This window comes from Podarcis filfolensis, assembly GCF_964270895.1.
Source record: "Podarcis filfolensis genome assembly, chromosome: 6".
Classification (NCBI taxonomy): Eukaryota; Metazoa; Chordata; class Lepidosauria; order Squamata; family Lacertidae; genus Podarcis; species Podarcis filfolensis.
This window is the reverse complement of record NC_139609.1, coordinates 34,289,438-34,310,686: the sequence shown is the minus strand read 5'-3', so window position 1 is coordinate 34,310,686 and position 21,249 is coordinate 34,289,438. Positions and strand designations below refer to the sequence as shown.

Sequence of the window (21,249 nt, the reverse complement as noted above, 5' to 3'; positions counted from 1 at the left end):
GTGGACGTGCACTGTTATTCTGTGAGCAATTCTGGCATGCATCTCGTGTGACTGGCCATTGCTTTTAATATCCAGATATTTTAAATTGTTGTATAGAGCAATCCAAATTCCACCCCTCCACCACTAAGCTGGCGTGGCAGGGCCTCAACCACATCTGCAGCCCTGCTGTGCCCAGCATGGTGGGGGAACAGGCAGGTCACTGCACCAGCCCAGAGCTGGTGCAGTGATCAGCCCCAATGTCATCACAACTCATGATGGCAGCAGAGCTAGCCAGCAGCGGAGCATATAATAGCTGTCAACCTTCCCTTTTTTTGCGGGAAATCCCCTTATTCCAGCGCCGTTTCCCACTGCTTCCTGCTGCTATCCTGGATTGTTAGATATCCCGTAGACCGTCCCTGGGACAGGTGAGGCTGCTGATCCCTTATTTTCAAATCTGAAAGTTGACAGCTATGGAGGATATGCCCACGCTGCCCAGGGCGGGCATGCTCCCGAGGGGGGCAGGGCATGGAGGGTGCCCTCCCAGGCACGGTATAGCTGCTTGTGTGCATGGAGCAGCGCGTGTGCTGTGCAGCCAGGAGCGGAGTGAGCCGGCGATGGCAGATATTTGGTGCACTGCCCGCCCGAAACTCCAAAGTCTCCCTTGAGCTGTCAAAACGAAGGGGGAAGGGGGGATGCCACCGGCAGCTCCCTGCCTTTCCCCAGCAGTTTGAGGTAGGCTTGGGAGTCGTGGCCAGGTGGCGCGCCAGATGTCAGCCCCCCTCAGTGAAGACACCCGGGGCGGTGCACCCCCCGCCCCCTTCCTCCGCCCCTGGGGCTAGCTAGATCCCAGGCTGTCTTGTCCTTGTCCCCACCCAAGGCTGGAAGAGAGACACCTCTGCTCAACTGACCACACTGTTGCACAGTGCATACAGTGGTACCTCGGGTTACATATGCTTCAGGTTACATATGCTTTAGGTTACACACTCCGCTAACCCAGAAATAGTGCTTCAGGTTAAGAACTTTGCTTCAGGATAAGAACAGAAATCAGGCTCTGGTGGCGCGACGGCAGCAGGAGGCCCCATTAACTAAAGTGGTGCTTCAGGTTAAGAACAGTTTCAGGTTAAGAATGGACCTCCTGAACGAATTAAGTACTTAACCCGAGGTACCACTGTATTGGGTTTGGATTGTTTTGTAAAATATTAAACTGCAACAGTAGCTATTTTGGCACATGGGCCATTTGAAGCTACCAGAACTCTTTGCTATGGTGACAGGTCCTGGGAATGCTGATGGCATGTGTTGCCATAGCAACTCACCAACTTGTTTCTGTCAACCACATTTTCAGAATGTTCTAGAATCAGCTTAGAATTAAAGTTCTGCTTTTTTGCCTCACTAGTCAATCCTTGCTGGTCAATTCTGGCCATTTCTCTTTATTCCTGGTCTTGTGCATAGTTTCACATATCATAATGCACTGGCAAAATTGTAGAGCCAGTGCGGTATACTGGTTAGACAGAGTATTAGGTTGGGATCCCTGCACAGCTTCCTGGGGCAGTCACAATTGAACTTCCCTTATTATTTATTTAGAAATGTTAATGTCTCCCTCTTCCACTGTTAAGTCTTTAATGCAGCTTACTGTATCGAAAGAACAATATAAAAATAAAAATCCCAATGAAACTCAAGTAGAATAGTGCAAGAAAAGAAAGGAGAAAAGATATTTCACGGAATGCTTAGGCAAATAAAGCAGTTATAAACTGGCAAAGCTGGTGCTGTGCGGACAGGATGCTACCACAAAAAATCCCTGTCACCCATTCCTCCCCACTGCATGCCCAAGCAGTAAAGGAAGTGGCTGTTTGAGCAAGGTATCAGAAGCTAGTCTCAACAAATAGCTAGGTTTATACAAGAGAAGGTTGTCCGTCATAAATTCTGATCTGAAGCCATTTAGAGCTTTATAGGGCAAAACCAGCATTTTCAATGGTTTCCAAAAAAACCCCAAAAAACTAGAAGGCAATGGGGTTTTTTAAAATGCACATTTAAATTTAAGATAAAAGAGTTGAGCAAATGATTTCATAATGAGATGCTACTTTAGGAAGAAGTTTTAAAACTAAACTGATAAATATTCTTTCCCCCTGCCGGATGTTAAGGGAGAGATGGGCTAATTAAAAGATTTGGCAGTAATTAACTGAAAATGCAGTCTAGGAGCCAAATAAATTAGGCAGCTGTCCTGCTATTCCAGTCTAAGAACCCAGTATAAAACTTGAAGCTGGAAGCGCAAATATAAGAGAGCCAATTATAACAGGCACATGTGTTTACGCACACAAATCCAAACGTTCAAAGCTTGTGTATTTTTCCCTACTGTTTTTTGTTAAAGCCCACACCAGAAAAGAGGAGTCGATTTCCCTCCCACTTATGCCTCTTTCCCCAATCAGCCAAGAATGCCTGAGCATCACAAACTGTAAGCCAAAACAGAACAAATGCCTAAATTGGCATCCAAGCATGGTGGCTGTTGAGCTGCTATCCCAATCCCAATCTCAGTGTGTATGTAGGCGCAACTTCATTCCCAGGAATGTAGTGCACATAGACCACATCTGTGCTTGGATATGTGCGCTGTTAATCTTGTGTCCTGGGCCGGGAAAGGATTTGCCTCCACAGTTAAGTATCCTACTTTAAGAGTTGGGCTCAGAAAATACCTGCATGCACAAGGGCACACATTCCCAGAAGCCACTCCTCACTCTGCAGTCCTTTAAACTGCTGAGCTGCAATTCCCCCTCCCATTGTCTCAGAGAATATTAATCTCAGGATGGGGAAGAATTGACCTGTGGGAATGTGTGCCCCCTCTGGTAGCTGCATATTGTTCTGTGTAAATATTTTCAGTGTAGTGCAAAGGCAAGAAGCAGCAGATCCTGTCAGTTTTGAGGACTAGGGCTCCCCCCCGCCCCACTTTTATGAGCAAGATTTCCCTACGTGGTTCAGGAGTCCTTCGCATCTAGGGATTACCCATGTTTTATACGCTAGTTGCATATGCACATGCAGCATTCGCTTTACAAATATCAGTGGGACCATCTATTACTAAATTTATTCCAATATAATTAGAAAGTTATTGAAACCAAAAGAGCAGATCTTAATATAGGAGCTGTAAAGGACAGAAAATATGTCGTTTTCACAGAACGCTAATAATTCACGCGAGTCATGAAAGGATCTGGGGTTCTTTGAAAGCTTTTTCTGGATGATCAAAAGTTATCTGTGCTTTCTTTCTTTCTCTTTCTGAAAGCATTTCCAGCGAGAAATTAATTGAGATGCTGTTGAACCAAAGGGAAGATTAGTGAAAGAAACTTTTAAAGCAGCCCACAAAGTCATCGGAAATATTTTTTCTTTAAAACCTGAACTGGGCTATCTGTCAAGACAAGTTTGCTCTTTGTTTGAGAGAACAGGCTGTTTTGAGATGGGTTTGTTCGGAAAATATTTCTTTCCTTCTGCTGCTGCTTTCCTATCTCTTAATGATCAGGAGCCTGAATCAAGGAGTCAATAGTGATTCACTCTCAGCTGTTCCGCTTGGCAACCATCCCATTATGGACCAGCCACACAAACTCAGCACCTTGCAAAGGAGGATATGCATAACTCTTGTCATTTTATGCATTGCGGCTTTGCCTGCTCCCAACACAGAACCCCATAGTAAATCATTATAACAGCGTGCACAGCCTCCTAACAGAAGATTTCTGGAGAGTGTTGGGTGATGTTTTAGTAGTGTCAGTACAATCCAAAGATCTGCTCTTGGACATTTATTTATTTGATTCTTGGAAAAATTGCATTCCCAATTATAACTCCATAATTGGGTTTATGTGCTGGATGCTCAGTATATTTAAGAAAGAAAATCTATTATCTTAGTTACGAAGTGCAAGGATTAAACAGTTGTACTGCAATGAGAGCTTGTTAATACTGCACATGGGTTCACTGACTGCCTGTTGCTTCCTTTCTGGTACCTAAAGCACAAGGGCATATTATTAGCAAAATCAATTTTGATTGCTGTGTTCTGTGTAGATGCTTTTATTGTGATTTTCCCTTTCTTGTGTGAAAGGGGCCTCAGATTTCTAGCACAGATGGGTAATGAATAAATAGAACATCATTTACCATAGTTAACTGAGCTACCGGAAAGCTATCCCTGTTTGCAATGCAGAGTAGGTTTTCCTGGGTGCATATTTTCATGTTTGCCTTATTGATCACATGCATATGTTGGATGGTCTTGGGTCTAAAGCAGAGGATTGGGATTTAGCCTTCAGGGTTTTCTTGACCCATGACCAACTGCAGTTGCATGTTACAAACACTTGACAGCACTTTTCCCACCACACAAACAAACCAGCTTCTTGATAGGAAGCAGTGAGGTGGCTTAGGGGAAGGGGTTGCTTAAATATTTCTTCACTCACTGCTTCTCCACACCAGGTCAGAGCCATCCATGAGGATATAACAGAATAGCACCACTTAATCACTCCTTTAATAAAAGTATCACTAGGATATTGATATAAGCAGGTATGCTTCTAATGGTTTACTGTATCATAAATCAGAGCCAAGGTTCAATCTAGACTACCTATATGCCGCAGAAGGGAAGATAAGCAGAGGCTACAGAGTTTATGATAGGTGGACAAAACCTCTCCTCCACTTCGCTTTGGAGAACAGCCACAGCACGAATAACAATATTTGCAAACCCTGAAACACCTTTTATGTCTGTGGACTGGCTTTTGCTGCGTGGGTGAGAAGCTGCAATAGAAGAGTGGGAAGATTCAATAACTAATTCATTACTGTCACTTGAGCCTAAAAGACCCCCCAGGGTTTCTTACAACAACTAAAACACAATTCAGTAGAAATATAAATATAATACTATTAAAAAAGAGAGTTTATAGAGCAATCTTAACTCTGTGCCTGGGGAACAGCCACTGCTGTATCCAAAGTCCTGCCAACTAGGGGGAAAAGGTGGAATTTATTTGTTGCACCAGTTTCAGGCTTGGACAGCTGAGGGGCATGAATCAGGTCCCTTACCTGAGAATGGGGCAGCATAAAGGATCTAGAAGATCCTTGGCTGGGCCATCTCTGCTTCTGCCAGTGGGAAGACCCCCGGGTAGAGGTCAGTTCTGCATTGCAGCAGAGCCTCCCCACCCCCCAGTAGCTGTCAGAGAGGTACCCGCCTTTCCTTCTCCCCCACCCAGCCATCAACATCCAAGGGTTAGGATGGCTCCCCTAATAACCAGTTTAAGTCTCGTTTATGGATATGATTTTTCCCCCACAGCAAAGAGGCTCAAATTAAGCATTAACTCATCAAAACCTACAACATTCAATACAGTACAAAACACATCAAACAAATTCAAATAGGACAAAATAATCAGTTCAGCAAGCATCAGATAAATTCGGTTACTATAATGAAATTATATATAGTATAACAAGAACAGAGCTTAATCAAAATTAACAGGCAATAGTCTAATCCATACTACTGGTAGTAGCCTTGCTGCACTCCAAGAGACTGGAGCAGCCTTATTTATATAAAGTTCAGAGTACAATGAAAATGCTCAGCATCCCAGGTGTTCTGGCTGCTAATTTTGCTCTTACAAGACAACATGACTGAGTCTCAGCTACTTAGCTTGTATATGAAGCAAGATAGTGAGGCATTAATTGTTGGTGTACAGTGGTGCCTCGCAAGACAAAAAGAATCCGTTCTGCGAGTCTCTTCGTCTAGCGGTTTTTTCGTCTTGCGAAGCAAGCCCATTGACAGATTAGCGGATTAGCGCTATTAGCGGCTTTTAGTGGCTTTTAGCGGCTTAGCGGATAAGCGGCTTAGCGGCTTAGAAAAAGGGGGGGGGAGGGAAAAACCCCCGCAGGAACTCGCAAGACATTTTCGCCTTGCGAAGCAAGCCCATAGGAAATTCGTTTTGTGAAGCACCTCCAAAACGGAAAACTCTTTCGTCTAGCGAGTTTTCCGTCTTGCGAGGCATTCGTCTTGCAGGGCACCACTGTATTTTATTTCCCTACTGGCCCGTTGTAATCTTACCTCCATTTATCACAAATGGCCCTCACCAAATGAGCTGCTCTGACTGGGCCCAGAGCTAGGATCCACTTATAGTCTACCTTGTGAAAAAAATGTGTTAAGCCATCCTCAAAAGTTATCACATGCATCACAGGAGGACAGCTTCCTTAACACCCTTGCTCTGCATGTCAAAGCTTCAGTCAGCATCATGACAGCTTCTCAGCCAGCCCAGTCAACTCTTCTCCCTTTTCTTTGCAATTGTTTCTTTACAATTATTTCCTTGCAAAATAATAATAATATAGGAGAGAGCATGCAACGTATCAAAAACCAATACGTTTCTGCTTCATCTTAAATGCTAATCCGTTGTCTATTTGATCTCAGTGTATCATTTCTCATCCTTCTTACTTCTATGCTCTCCTTCATTGTTGAAGGAACTAAATCCAAGGGTGTGTTGCAAAACGTATACCACAACAGCATAGTATTCTATTGATATTTCAGATTCAGGTGAATGTCGTCACGAGTTTATTGGTTGGTGGCCATTATTCACACACTGCCTTAGGAAGGAAATCCCAAATCTGCAACAGATTTCCAGCTGAGTTAAATCTTCAGAGCAGATGTATGCTATTTATTATTTATGCTTTAGTAGCAGCTGGAGACTCTGTTGTGCCGGGCTTATTACAAGAAGTTACTTTCCAAAGAGCTAAGTTGCAGACAACAGCTAGTCCCCAATTCGGTATGCAAGGACTATGCTCACACAGCAGCATACCTGACAGGGACATCATACAAGGCCACCAGCAACCCATTGCTTTTGCATAGACATCTTTATTTAGTGGTCTGCATTCCTGAAACTTGTAAAGAAACCAGGAGTGGTATCCGAATGATGTGTCCCATCAGTGCAAGGATTTACACTTGCACAACTTTTGCCCTGTCTTGCCCCACCCCTCCTGTGTATTTTCTAGGGGTTCCCCATCTCAGCTGGCCTTAGTCTAAACCTATGCACGCTTACTTTTTCTGGGTTCATCTTTCTAGTGGGTACATGTTGCATTGCAGGCTTGATTTTTCTCTAAGTAGGATGACAGCTCCAGTCCGAACAGGAAAGAATAAACCCCCATAAAAGGGATCCTAGGGAAATACAAGAGTCCCTGCGTCTACAGACTCCTTACCCTTAAAGTGGAGGGAAGCAGAAGATGCTGGCAAAACTGAGTTAGGTATAAGGAATGCATCAGTCCTGTCATGTGAGACAACATTCATCTCAGTCCTGCTGACCTTATTTTTAGTCAATTCATCCATCTTTGACCTCAAGCAATTCCAAGCAAGAGGGGGTGAAAAACTTTTAATAGAACATAGAACCAGTTTCAAATCCTCTTTTATTTATATTCTTGAAGAGGAGGAGAAGGTATTCCATAACTGAAAAGTTGCATATGCTTTGCAGAAACAAGAAAGAAATGAGAAGGAAAGGTCAATTCCACAGCACTGACGGAGCTTTTGAGCTTTTTTTAAATCACATTGTGGATAAGTATTTTGGGCTCTTTTCTAAGGTACAGGTTATTATTACTGTAAAGGAACTGACAGAGGGAACAAAAAACATAAAATAATTCTGTCCATTAGATCTTGTTTCTTGATTATCAGGTTCCTCGTTTTCCAGAAGAGAAGAGGCAAGTTTTCACATCTAGTCTTTGTAACAAGACATGCAGTAGTAGCAATTAGCTGTCTCCTCTCTGCTGGTCTCCGTTTCTCATCTGGGCACTTGCAATTACTGGTTTTCTTATTACAATGCATCTGTCCAAGAGAGTAACGGGCACCAGCAGCCGCCCTATATAACCACCACATATAGTCACAGTGACCATCATTTCTCAGCAAGTGACTAGTATTTATAGAAGTGTGTCTGTGATTTATTACAAGTAAATGTATAAAAGACAGTAATCTCTCCTCTGCTGGAACATTGTAAAAACTGACATATGCAATAATTTTGCTCATGGTGATTACTGAGTAGATGTGTTTCTCCAGAGACGAGAATTGAGGTACCATAGAGAGTTACATAAATCTGGCAGGGCTTTGTTTCCGCAGCTTGAATGAGCCCATGGTGACTGGCTGCCTCCGGGCCACTAGTCTCTTCTTCTGTCACCCAATGGGTGGGAGGCCGGAGGAGCTGTCATAAGAATCATAGTCATTTTATTTATGTTCCACATTTCCCACAAACACATTGTGCTCACAAGAGATGCACAATAAACGGACAATTTAAAAACAATAGCTAAAGTAAATACAAATTATGACGCAGTTTAAAGTTTGACAATTAGCTGTTTAAACACATCAAAAGTCGGTTAACAACATCCAATACTAAGAACACAAATGTTAAACCCACATTGTGGAATCCATTCAACAGGTCATGTGAAGAGAGCTAACGAAAGATCCACAGCTCACATCATTCTAGTTGTAAAAAAGGATGTTAAAACTAACAAAACTGAGCTGTCCTTAGCAGCAACCTCCTGCCAAGCCAAACACCCTTTTTTAAAGCCCTATTTGTGTCTAGATGTGCACTCACACACATTCTCACTGGGTTGAGTCAGTAATGCATGTCGTGTTTTTTCCTTGTTGTCCCTGCTCTGAGCAGTGTATCAGGCTGTTTACTGGGACTCACCTGCAGCAGCAATACTTGACGCAGCTGACGAAAACAGTGATAGCGGCAGATTAGTATCAAAACTAAGGCAGCTTTGCAGATAGGTTTTAAAAGGTTACTATTATTTGGCATCTGTCAACAGCCTGGGTGTGTTAAGGGTGAGATAGGGGAAGAAAGGGAAGAAAAACTTGTCTCATTGTCATCAAGTTTACAAAAGTGCTTGCCTGTCAGCTAGTCTTATTTCTTACAGTCAGGCAAGTGGCTGTTTACAAGCCTGCTCTAGGGACCTCTACTTAGATATTGTTTGGGGCACTGGTATAGTTTTAATTTTTTAAAAAAAGGTTGATGGGCTTCAGCGGTTCAGCAATTCAGGAGAGCTTTATTCCACTACTCCAAACGCCATTTTGCAGCATCTTGTTGTTTGCTGATCTGTCTCATGATGAATTGGGTTGATGTGTCTCAAACTTAAGAACTTGTGCTTGCTCACAAAGGAGGCCCAGGCTCTGGTAAAGGAACCCAGTGCGAGAAATTAGCACAGAAGTATGGATTTTTGCATCTGTCGACGGATGGTCTCATCCAGCGTGAAATGTCATCATTATCAGAAAGGAGCAGGATCATCAGAGATAACCTGGAAAGCGGCAAACTTGTACCAGGGGTAAGCTGTGATCCGGAGATGTGATGTGTCTGACAGAGAATCTGACAGACACAAAACCCAAAGAAGGAAAGAACATTTAGTGCAGTTATGACTGCCAGCTGTTTGAAAGGATGTCAGGAATGGATTGTGCAGTGGGGCTGGGCCATTTACTTGACCTCCCTCTGCCCAAGTCACAGAGACAGGGAGGAGCAGGGGCAATAGTGACAATGCAAATGTAGAATGGAACACTGGATTGGCTTTCCCAGTGTGCTTACACCACATTGACCTTGTTGCTGCCTTGCTTCTCCCCATCTTCATCTGACTGTGCAGTAGTCAAGTAGGCAAGAGATTCAGCCCCACCACATTCTCTGCTACTGGAATAAGTATTTCACACATTTCAGAAGATCATTTGTTACTAGCCAAAGATTCCTTTGGCACCCTAAAATTCAACCACAATATGGCACAAAAAGCATGCTTACTTCAAGGCATCATAGGCTTTTTTGCCTCCCTCACACTGATTTAGGCTATTTTAGAAGCTTTCTCGGCATACTATATTTACAAAGGTCCCATGCTGAGTCAGCTGTTAATCCAGCTCTGACTATGATGAGATTATTTTTTAAAATCCAGTAGTTCAGTAACTATGCATTTTACTTCCTGAGAAAATGTGCAATGAGGATGTTGGCGCATCCTCAGCCAGTAAGGGTGGGGGCATAGCACATGGGCCTGAAATGATGCACTAGGATTGGGAGTTTTGTCTGTGTCTCACTCCAAAGCACTGCGGTGTCAAAGTGGTTTCTAAACAAAAATTATTTAATCTTCTTCCATTAAGGATATTGTTACGGATCTCCTGAAAGAAGTTATACTTGTCAATATGGGAGGCACCAATGGGTTCCTGATTGATGGTTATCCTCAGGAGATGAAGCAAGGAGAAGAGTTTGAGAGCCAGGTGAACATTTATTATTATTATTATTTAAATATGTTATTGGTTTACAAAAGTATGTGCATTCTGATTTTTTTCAGGATTGTAAAGTCTTTCCTACATATCAATTACATTTGTTACAAAACATTAATATTGAGTACAGTATAAGGTAGGGACGCAGGTGGCACTGTGGGTTAAACCACAGAGCCTAGGACTTGCCAATCAGAAGGTTGGCGGTTCAAATCCCCGCGACGGGGTGAGTTCCCGTTGCTCGCTCCCAGCTCCTGCCCACCTAGCAGTTCGAAAGCACGTCAAAGTGCAAGTAGATAAATAGGCACCGCTCCGGCGGGAAGGTAAACAGCATTTCCGTGCGCTGCTCTGGTTTGCCAGAAGCGGCTTAGTCATGCTGGCCACATGACCCGGAAGCTGTACGCCGGCTCCCTCGGCCAATAAAGCAAGATGAGCGCCGCAACCCCAGAGTTGTCTGCGACTGGACCTAACGGTCAAGGGTCCCTTTACCTTTACAGTATAAGGTTGGGTAAGAAGCGAGGAGAGGAAGAGGAGTGGTGAAACTTATATTCTAGGTGAGCATGTGAGCATTATCACATTGTGAAGGGAAAGGCTGCAGCTCAACAGCAGAGCACTTGCTTGGAATGCAAAAGGTTCCAGGTTCCATCCTTGTCTTCTCTAGGTAGGTCTGGGGAACACTTCCATTTGAAAACCCTGGACAGCCACTGCCAGTCTGGGTAGATCGGCCTTCCCTAACCTGGTGCCATTCAGATGTTTTAGACTACAACTCCCATCAGCCCACCCAGCATGGCTGGGGACCATACTGAGCATGAGAGACTGATGATCTGGTTCAGGAAAAGGCACTTTCCTATCTTCTAATTAGGGCTGCCAGGAATTTTTTTCAGCAAGGAACCTGTGCCTCGTACTGCTCTGCAACATGCTGAAATTCATAAAAATGATGTCTTAGTATGCAGATACCCTTCAGGAAAAGCTCTGCCTGCTGAACTCGTGTGTTTAATGTTCGCACATTGCATATCACTTTTTATGCAGACAAAGCACACAAAATATCTATTTAGGAATGCACCAATACAAGCTATTTAGAAACTGATACATATGCAGTGCAGTTTATGTTTGCCATAGAATTGTTTAAAGAAAGAAGAAACCCAGATATAAATATATAGACAAGACAGTGAGAAAAAGCACTGAGCTATTTCATTACAGATCCATGTTTTCCATTCACATTTTGAGTTTTCCCTTTTGCTGATGGAAAGCTGGAACAAAATGGCTCTGCAGCATCAGGGCCTTCTGATCCAGTCCTCAGGTCTCACAGTGGCCAAACAAGATGTCCATGGAAAGCCTGCAAGCAGGACCTGAGTATCCTTCCCACTTTGTTCCCTGATAACTGGCACCGATAGCATTATCCTCCACAAATCCCTTGTCTAATCCCTTTTAAAGCTGTCCAATAGGTAGCACATTACTTGCCAGCTACTTCAAAATACCCTAAATAATTAGCTGAGATGGGTTGAGGGGAATGACGACATACATATTCCCTCCCCCAAGCGGCTCCTTTGAGTCTTATCTCTGTGCACCTGATGCAGACTGCGCTGACGGGATTTCATTGAATCCTTTAATTAGGCAATACCAATGACGAGAGCATTATTATTATTTTTACCTTGTCATAAAGCACTTTTTGTACAAAGTACTGAAGATTAATCCTGTCATTAGAACACCAAGAGTCATGGGCTTCACTTCCTCATCTTGGCAAAAATGGCCTCTTCCCCTTAAATAAGCGGCTCCCTCCAGGATATTATTAAATTGTTCTCTCGTCATTGTGATGCAACATTTTAAAATATGGCATAGTTGATTCCTCAGTTCACACCAACAGTGTTATTGTGTCAGAATAACTCCTTACTAGGTCAGAGACTAATTTTTGGTACACTGGTGCCTCCTTGTGCATGAAATGAATTATGTTATCATCTGCTATATAACACTGCACGGAGAGGTGTTTTTCCATTAAAACATCATCTCAGGGCTGATTTAGATGTTGCATTTTTGCAGCTTCAAGAGTCTCTGCTTCTACACTAGCTATTTTAGTTATTATTTTCTTAAACAGCCAGCTTCCAATGCTAAATGGGCAAGCTTCTTTTGAAACAAACAGGAGTCTACAACATGGCAGGGGGTTAAGCTAGTTGTAAGCTAGTTGAAGATGGCTATCATATCTCCTCTCAGTCTCTTTTCCAGGCTAAACATACCCAGCACCCTCAAAAGGCTTGGTTTCCAGACCCTTTATCACCTTGGTCGCCCTCCTCTGCACACATTCCAGCTGGACAATATCCTTCTTAAATTGTGGTGCCCAGATTGGACCTTGTACTCCAGATGGGGTCTAAGGCAGAATAGAATGGTACTACTGTTTCCTTTGATCAGGACACTATACTTCTGTTGATGCAGCCTAGAATAGCATTAGCCTTTTTTTGCTGCTGCACAACACTGTTGATTCATGTTAGCTTATGGTCTACTAAGACCCATAGATCCTTTTCACATATATAATAATAATAATAATAATAATTTATTATTTGTACCCCGCCCATCTGGCTGGGCTTCCCCAGCCACTCTGGGCGGCTTCCAAAAAAATATTTAAAAAATATTAAAATCCTCTAATACATCAAACATTAAAAGCTTCCCTAAATAGGGCTGCCTTCAGATGTCTTCTAAAAGTCTGGTAGTTGTTGTTCTCTTTGACATCTGGTGGGAGGGCGTTCCACAGGGAGGACGCCACTACCGAGAAGGCCCTCTGCCTGGTTCCGTGTAACTTGGCTTCTCGCAGTGAGGGAACCGCCAGAAGGCCCTCGGCGCTGGATCTCAGTGTCCGGGCAGAACGATGGGGGTGGAGACGCTCCTTTAGGTATACTGGGCCGAGGCCATTTAGGGCTTTAAAGGTCAGCACCAACCCTTTGAATTGTGCTCGGAAACGTACTGGGAGCCAATGTAGGTCTTTTAAGACCGGTGTTATGTGGTCTCGGCGGCTGCTTCCAGTCACCAGTCTAGCTGCCGCGTTCTGGATTAGCTGTAGTTTCCGGGTCACCTTCAAAGGTAGCCCCACGTAGAGCGCATTGCAGTAGTCCAAGCGGGAGATAACCAGAGCATGCACCACTCTGGCAAGACAGTCCGCAGGCAGATAGGGTCTCAGCCTGCGTACCAGATGGAGCTGGTAAACAGCTGCCCTGGACACAGATTTAACCTGTGCCTCCATGGACAGCTGCGAGTCCAAAATGACTCCCAGGCTGCGCCCCTGGTCCTTCAGGGGCACAGTTACCCCATTCAGGACCAGGGAATCCTCCACACCTGCCCGCCTCCTGTCCCCCAAGAACAGTACTTCTGTCTTGTCAGGATTCAACCTCAATCTGTTAGCCGCCATCCAACCTCCAACCGCCTCCAGGCACTCACACAGGACATGTACTAGCAATCCAGCTGCCCCCATCTCATATTTGTGCAACTGGTTCCTGCTGCCTAAGTGCAGAACCTTACATTTGTCCCTATTGAAATTTAATTTGTTAGTTTTGGCCCAGTTCTCCAATCTATTAAAGTCATCTTTAATCCTGAGTGTCTTCTGTGGCATTGGCTACCCCTCCCAGTTTGGGGTCATCTGCAGATTTGATGAGTATCTGCTCAATTCCTGTTCAGATTGTTCTTGAGTCACCTGTCTCAATCTCTCCTACAAAATCCATGTGGATGTTACATTCTGACCTCACTCCCATGAGGAAGAATGCTATGCTGTGATCAGCTCTTATATTCAGTCAATTTTCTCTTTTTTTTTCCAGATTGGCGAACCATCTTTGATGCTCTGCATGGACTGCTCCTCTAAGACAATGAGCAGCCGCCTTCTGAAAAGAAGCCAGAGCAGCCAGTGCTCGGATGGCAGTGAAGAAGCCATCATGAAAAGCATCCAAAATTACTACCAAGAAATGGAGCCTGTGATCACCTATTATGAAAACAAAATTCCATTGTTTAAGGTAAACCGGCTAGGCTTTGGAACTGGACTATGGTACCTTCTTCTTCTGAATACATCCAAAAGGCTAAGAGCTAATTTACATGTGCTGTAAGCTTTCCAAGAGGCCATAATCCTCTCCTAGGTTTGCACCAGGGCATATGCACCAACCACAATGTTCAGTTTGAATATTGGTTTGGCACTTTGGAAAACAGTTTTGTCATGATCCAAAGCATTTTGGAGGCTGCCTGGTTCCTAAGAGCATATGAAGAACCCAGTGGGATCAGGCCAAAGGCCCATCTTGTTCTCACATTGGCGAGCCAGATGCCTATGGGAAGCTCACAAGCAGCACCCTGAGTGCAGAAGCATCTTCCTCATTTGTGATTCCCAGCCACTGGGATCCGGAGGCATAAGTGAGTCCCCTTCACTACTAGAAAATGAGGAAATAGCTGTAACTTTTTTTCTTTTATGACAGAAGCGGGTAACATTTGCAAGCATGCTGGCCCACCAACTTAGAAGCAACTAGGTCTCAGGATTTTTGTGTTGGGCACTTTAGAAATAAGGGTGGTTGTTGTGTGTTTTTTAAGGAAACATCTTGTTTCTTTTTGGTAGCTCCCAACCTCTAGTATAAGGGAAGGCAGTCGCTTAGGTAACTTGGTTCCAAGTTGTGCATAGCTTTAAGAAAATCTTGAAAATGGCTCTGTGGCCTGTTAAATAGCTCAGTACTTAATATACTCAACTGCACTGTTTAACTAAAGCACTGAATAATGCCCTATTGCAGGACTATTCAAAAAGGTCACACACACACATTCTATCCTGAAATGAATTTCATAAAACTTAACTAAAAATAAAAACCAGGAAAGCAAGCTTTATTTTCTAGCCCACAGGGCATCTCGCGGCTACTGAGCATGCTCATTCATCTTCAGGCTGTTTTGTTTTTGCCCTTAGGATTTTTGTACTTCAACAGAACTGAAGGTTATCTCAAGCATGGTGCTGCTTCTCAGCAGCATTTTGACTAATCCTGTAGGCACTCACCTCCTGAATTTGCATCGGAGGGAATAATTATAGAATACCAGAATGGTTTTCTTTTTGAGGTTCAACTATCTGATGCATAAAATCTCCTTTTTTTAACAGATAAATGCAGAAGGGACACCAGAAGAGGTTTTCCTTGAAGCATGTGCTTCTGTCGATGCTTTTCTGAAAAAGGAAGGAACGGCATCATCTCTTTCCGTGTAATTGCAACGCTTTCTATCTCATATGCACAGTCGGTGGTCATCAAAAATGCTGTCTAAAGCCACAGCTGCTGCCTTGAAAGATTAGTGCATATTGTAAACTTTGTAAAAAAAATTCAAATCTGTATAACCCATACAGTACAGTAACATTCAAGTACTGTATGTTGTCTATCATACGGTTTGCACTTTGCAGGTTAAAAAGCAGCATGGTAAACAACAACTCTAATTCCTAGAAATCATGTCTTGCATTTCACTATTGCCTGGTATACTATACAGCATCTGAGTTTCCAGTTAACTGACAGTCAGCAGAACTGACAGAAATGTTTTGTTTCTGTAAATGAACAGCTCAATTCTGAGACTATTTAAGCTTGCTTTTTTTTCTTATAATGCTTGAAAAAATCTGTTTTCTGACATTTTATCTTACTGGCGGAACATGCCTGCAGTTGAGTTGCAGTCATTAACACAAAGCAGCAGAAGTTAAGAAATCTTCTGAAAAAGTGGTATCTTATTATACAATGTAGTAAGTAAAATGTTAAGCAGTTAACAAATATGATTATGGGATCAGCTGCTGTGTCAACACCAAAATGGGTACAAACAGCCTATGTACTTAAATGTGATAATGTAAGGACATTGCGGTCTGGTTAAAACAACAACAAACCAGTGCCAAATATTGCTGGTGCACTTAATGTATAAGCACTTATAGTATTTGAGTGTCAAAATACATATGTTAAGATAGCTAACATGCACCCTTTAAAGAATATGGGGGCATCACATCAGTACATGTTGTTTTCTGTTGTCTGACAAGTATTTCAACTGTAAATCTCAATTTTAGGTCTTTCATTGCCTGAGGAACATGTGAAAGAGATGTGCTTTACTCAGCCTGTGTTTATAAATCGGCAAGCACAGTCTTTGCACAAAACACAATGGGTTGAGCCAAAGAAGATTGGGCAGAATGCCACTGATGCAGTGATGCTCCCCTGGCTCCCCCTCCTCACTAAAAACCCCTGCACAGCCTAAAATTGACTCCTGGTACAGGATGAGACATAGGGGCTCAGGGAAATTAGAGGATGTTGGTAGGGGTGCCTTGCATAAGTAGAAGTACTTTTCCACTCAAGACAAGGTATCTCTGGACACAAGTAAAATTGATTTCACAAATAAGTAAAAATGCTGAGATTTTCTGAACAAGATAAAAACATATTTGATTTCTTCAGAATTGGCTCCTACCTTCTCCTGGACCATCTACTATTTCTTCTTGCATGATTCATCTCTGTCAACAGTTGCATTTTGAAGCAGATTTGTATTTTTCAAGCTACTTTTCTTGTACTGAAGATGTAAAACAAATAAAATGTATGGACAAACGCTAGGAGTAATAATTTTTACTTTGCACTTTTGGTTTCATTAAACAAAAGCAACCATCCAGAGAGGGTTTTAAATATTATTACTTCATTATCTGCAGATCCTTCTGCATTTTTCAACTTGCTTTAAATTTGCACAATAAACAGCTTGCTACTCTCTGAACTATCAAGTGCACTTTTCTTTTCCCTGCAACTGTGGATGTTCCTGATTGTTTGAGCCCTTTTACAAATGTTTTCCGGAATTTTTATTAATGCAGTATTATGGCAACTGCTGTGGGAACAAGTCAGGCATGTGGGAGCAGTTTGTCAGGACATATAAGGAAGCACAGCACTAAACTTCATCGCAAATTTGAAGAAACTCACGTAAAACATTGATTTGCACATTGATCTCCGCTACTTATCAAAGTTTGGGGAAATGACCACAAGGTTTTAAAATTCCAAAATAGGCCACCCTTATCTTGGTTTCATTTTATCTTTCATAAACTTTCAATGTACACAAAGTTTGTTACTTCTGGATTATCAGGAAAAATATAGTCAGAAACTTAGCCCCCCCCACCCCCCAAAAAAGCTGATTTTAAAATCTATCAAGATCATCCAAACAAACTTAGACGAAGGTTAACTACCTATTCTATGTGGCTTTGATGGGTATGCTGCTGGCTTAGACTTTCTGTAATATGCAATTTGAGCATGTACTCGGGCTTCTTAGAAAACGGGTGATGTAACAAATAAACCAATTATTTAATTAAAACAAAAGATCAAATAAGAGATTCAGTTGTGTTTCGCCTATTAGTTTTCCCCAGCTGTGTTTGGCACAAATAGAATCCCACAGGAAGTGTATTAGGATGGGTCCAACATCAAATTGGCTGCCTTGCTTACAGAACACCTGCTCAGTGTGGTGGCTTACAGAACCAATCCCTTTTCTGAATGTCACGGCTGGTATGGCAACGGATTGCCCCCACATCACAAACTTCGAATGTTGCAGTGTAAAAGAATTATCAAGGCTGATGGGTTACACCATTTGCATATGTAAAAAAAACATAATTTATATTTGCATTAGTTATTTGTCTTTCCCAAAGCAATTTGCCTTTGCTTTTGTTAAAGAGAAAAGTGAAATACATCAGGTGTATTCTTTTCCGTTATATATATTTTGGTTTATTAAATTTCTCAAAGAATGAGATATGCTTACAGACGATGTGTTATACTGCTCAGTCATTAGAAACGGTACTGCATCATCTACTCAATATATTAAAAAAATGCTCAAGCTCCTCTAACAAAGAGTGATTACACCTAACAAACACTGTGAAAATTAACACTGTGAATAAACAAATCAAAACTGCTATCAAATGCACCAGCCAATTCTTTGTTAGTTATTTACTGCCATATTTAAGTTAAACATGTACTCGAAGTCATTCTGAAAATTCAAGTTTTTTTTAAGCAAGTGGAAATCTATTACAGTTAAAATAATCATTATTTCTGAATCACAAGTTATACATGTCAAAATGATATATTAGCTAAAAATATGTAACAAATATTACAAAGCTTTTTCGATCATTGCTATATTTAGGCTAATAAAGCGTACCAAAATGCTTTTCCTTTTTACTCTGCAATTATAATACTGGGGGGAACGACTGCATCATAGCCATAGAGAAGCTACATGGAAATATTACTTATTTGCTTGATACCTTCTCCCATGTAGTCAATCCAATCCAGTGGTTTCTTAAAGACACGGTAATTCCGACATGCACCCCAATGCGCTGCTCCATTCATTTTAAAAGTATACAGCTGTGCATGAACATTAACACATGTGCAAACCTACATCCTCCATCAAAGTGAATAGAGTAGCACATGCGCAAAAGGTCTATCTGCAAGTGGGAACAAACACGGCTCAGAACGGGTGTGTGCCAGGATCAGGGTATTTGTGCATAATCTTTGAAGAGGCTGAGTAAATAGCTGGGCAAAGGCTACACTGAGCCCCTTAAGGGGATCATATGCCCCTTGAGTTTAAGAGCTAAATTATATTTTCAATTCTGAATGTCGGTTCAATAGTCAAACCTCAAAAAAAAGTCACAGTAAGCATTCTATATATAAACAGACTGTATCCACATAGTTTATTTCTCACAGTTCTCCTGACAATTGAACATTATTTAAGAACATACTGTATACACAGATAAGAAGAAACATACAAAATGCTTTAAATGATGCACAACAAAATCCAGCAGTATAAAAGAATGCATGTGAACCCTTGCTCACTGCTCAGGCTAAATTTAATCACTTGTTTAAATAGTAATAAAAATACAATCTTTCATGGATCTTGTGCATACTACAAAAGAGGAAAATTATTCCCATATATGATTTATATTAGGCAGTTTTCTTTGATGAGTTGCATTAACAACTCCAAATACAGAGGCAGAAGGCTGTGTATTTTACTTTATAAGAGTTAATGTTGGGTATTAGAGACTTTTACACAGTTACTACCACTGGCACTTTTCACCATATTTTTGTACACATCACATGGTCATTTTATATAACATTACATTTAAAAATATATTTGCGTGACAATTTTATAATATTCACACACCATGAGCTGGTTAAGAAAGCAGTGCCACTGTTGCCTCCTGTAGTGCTTCACTGTTGGTAAATAAAATTTTGTTGTGGTAAAAAGAAAAAAAGGAAATGAAATGAAAGTAAAGAAACATCAACTTGATTAAGCAGCTCCAATTTTATAAAGGCCTATTACCGACCATCACAGAGACAGTGATTGTTTTAAGAATAGTACGTTCTAGATGCAAACACTGTCTTAGGTTAAAACTCTGCCTAAAGAAGTCAGTTTTCTGTGCTGCAAACTATTTTCACAACAAAACTGCAAACTACTTAACTGTTTTTTAATGTACGCACTTCATCATCTCTGCATCTCCTAGTAGTCAAGTTCTTTGGAAATGACTAACCTTAATGTGTGCTTTCGTTTCCGGCCACACTTTTGCAACTCCTCTCTTCAGATTAAACCAACTTACACCCCCCCCGCCCCCCCAAACTAACACAGTGAAAAGAAAATCTCCCCCAAAAGCTTTCCGCACACTAGGAATGTTCAACCTCTGTTCAGTTATCTAGTATCATGACAGGTCAGAGAGCAGGATTTTGATGAGGGCACTCAGGACGCTCTCATGCTGAGGATGACATTCCTGGGAAAGCAAACGTCTTCCCAAGGTGGACACAGAATCGCCAACAGTGCCACGGTTGGTTTTCAGAGAGGATACTAAGCTTCAGGTTGCAGATTTGCTTTCCATGTCATCTATTTGCAGGAAAGTAGTTGGGGTCAAGGTAATTATAAGTGGGGCCTTGGGACATACAGTAGTCTCTATCTAAGAACATTTCTGCTCTGTACATAGGCTCCAATCGGTGACTTTCCTTGTGAATGTCTGTTTCATGCAGACTGAAATAAAAGGAAGAAGCATTATTTGATAAGTATGAAATTCCGCACAAAGAAATCCATGGGTGTATTCCATTTGTCAAAAATTCTCACACTAAACATTTGTCAAAAATGCCCTACAAAATATCATAATTATACCCGATGCATACAGTATTTTATCCTCAGCAAATTTATATAACTTTCTGATATGCATTTCATATCATGATTTAAATTGGGGGAGGGGGAGAAATTACATGTGATTTTAGTCCTCTACTCAGAGATCAAGACCCACTGAGAAAAGCATGCATCGGATTTCCGTCTTAAGTTTATTGTTAGTAATTGTCATAGATGCATGTTGCTTACCAGTCAGAACAAGAATCACAGAAATCCAAAGACATTTCTGGAGGGCAGTCTCGGCAGTGCCACCGAATGCCTTGAATGGGATCGATTCCACAGTTATCGCACTGAAAACAGATTCAGGAGAGAACACTCGGGAAAACCATTTCCAAAAGCAATTTCCAAAAATGTAAGTCTCTACAGATTACAGAGGGCATCAAAAGTTGTGATTTAAGGAATATTTTCTCGCCCTCAATACTGAAAGAACACACAGGAGAATATAACTGGCTGAGAGAGGAAATAAGTTGCTGTGCCTAAGAGCCAGGGCTGTAGCATAGGGGTTTGTGTGTGCCAGGGAGTCCATGAGCACAATTTCTGAGGCAGCATGAACCAGGCGTGACCATGCAGGCACCCCCAGCACAGCCCAACCCAGTGCCCCTCTCTGCCCACCAAGGCCACATCGGCTGGCAGGGCTCCCCCCTGCACGGGCGGACAGGTGACTCAGTGCAGCCCTGCTTTGCTCCAGTGGGGGTCGCTCTGGCAGTGTGGGGCGAGGCTGGCACACACACACACCGCAACCTGGCGTGCACCCACCCTGGGTACCCGCAGTTGATGCTAAACTGCTGCCTAAGAGCTAGTTTGCATCATAAACAGTTTTCTATAACATCTCCCCTTTCAGAATTATGAGCTAGGTTGCAATGCAACTACTATAGTTATTGGTAACCAGCTCTACAAAAAGCTCAGGATCACCTACGAACTTCATTGTTTCGCCT

General features: G+C 42.2%; 2 protein-coding genes across 19 annotated transcripts in view; one reads left to right on the top strand and one right to left on the bottom strand.

The window, feature by feature from the left end:
- AK5 (adenylate kinase 5) overlaps window positions 1-16,897 on the top strand; it is a 91,200-nt gene extending 74,303 nt beyond the window's left edge. The window contains exons 11-14 of the mRNA XM_083621018.1: window positions 9,092-9,255; window positions 10,064-10,180; window positions 13,981-14,172; window positions 15,282-16,897. Coding sequence (XP_083477144.1) covers window positions 9,092-9,255; window positions 10,064-10,180; window positions 13,981-14,172; window positions 15,282-15,383 — 575 coding nt within the window. The 3' untranslated portion in view covers window positions 15,384-16,897. The remainder of the gene's footprint in view (window positions 1-9,091; window positions 9,256-10,063; window positions 10,181-13,980; window positions 14,173-15,281) is intronic.
- A 1,913-nt stretch (window positions 16,898-18,810) lies between these two features.
- The window catches only part of ZZZ3 (zinc finger ZZ-type containing 3), a 46,280-nt gene continuing 43,841 nt past the window's right edge, over window positions 18,811-21,249 (bottom strand). For all 18 annotated transcript variants that reach the window (XM_083620916.1, XM_083620930.1, XM_083620933.1 and 15 more), the window contains 2 exons: window positions 20,504-20,604; window positions 18,811-20,164 (listed from right to left, as the gene is read on the bottom strand). In XM_083620916.1, the coding sequence (XP_083477042.1) occupies window positions 20,020-20,164; window positions 20,504-20,604 (246 nt within the window). In that variant the 3' untranslated portion in view covers window positions 18,811-20,019. The remainder of the gene's footprint in view (window positions 20,165-20,503; window positions 20,605-21,249) is intronic.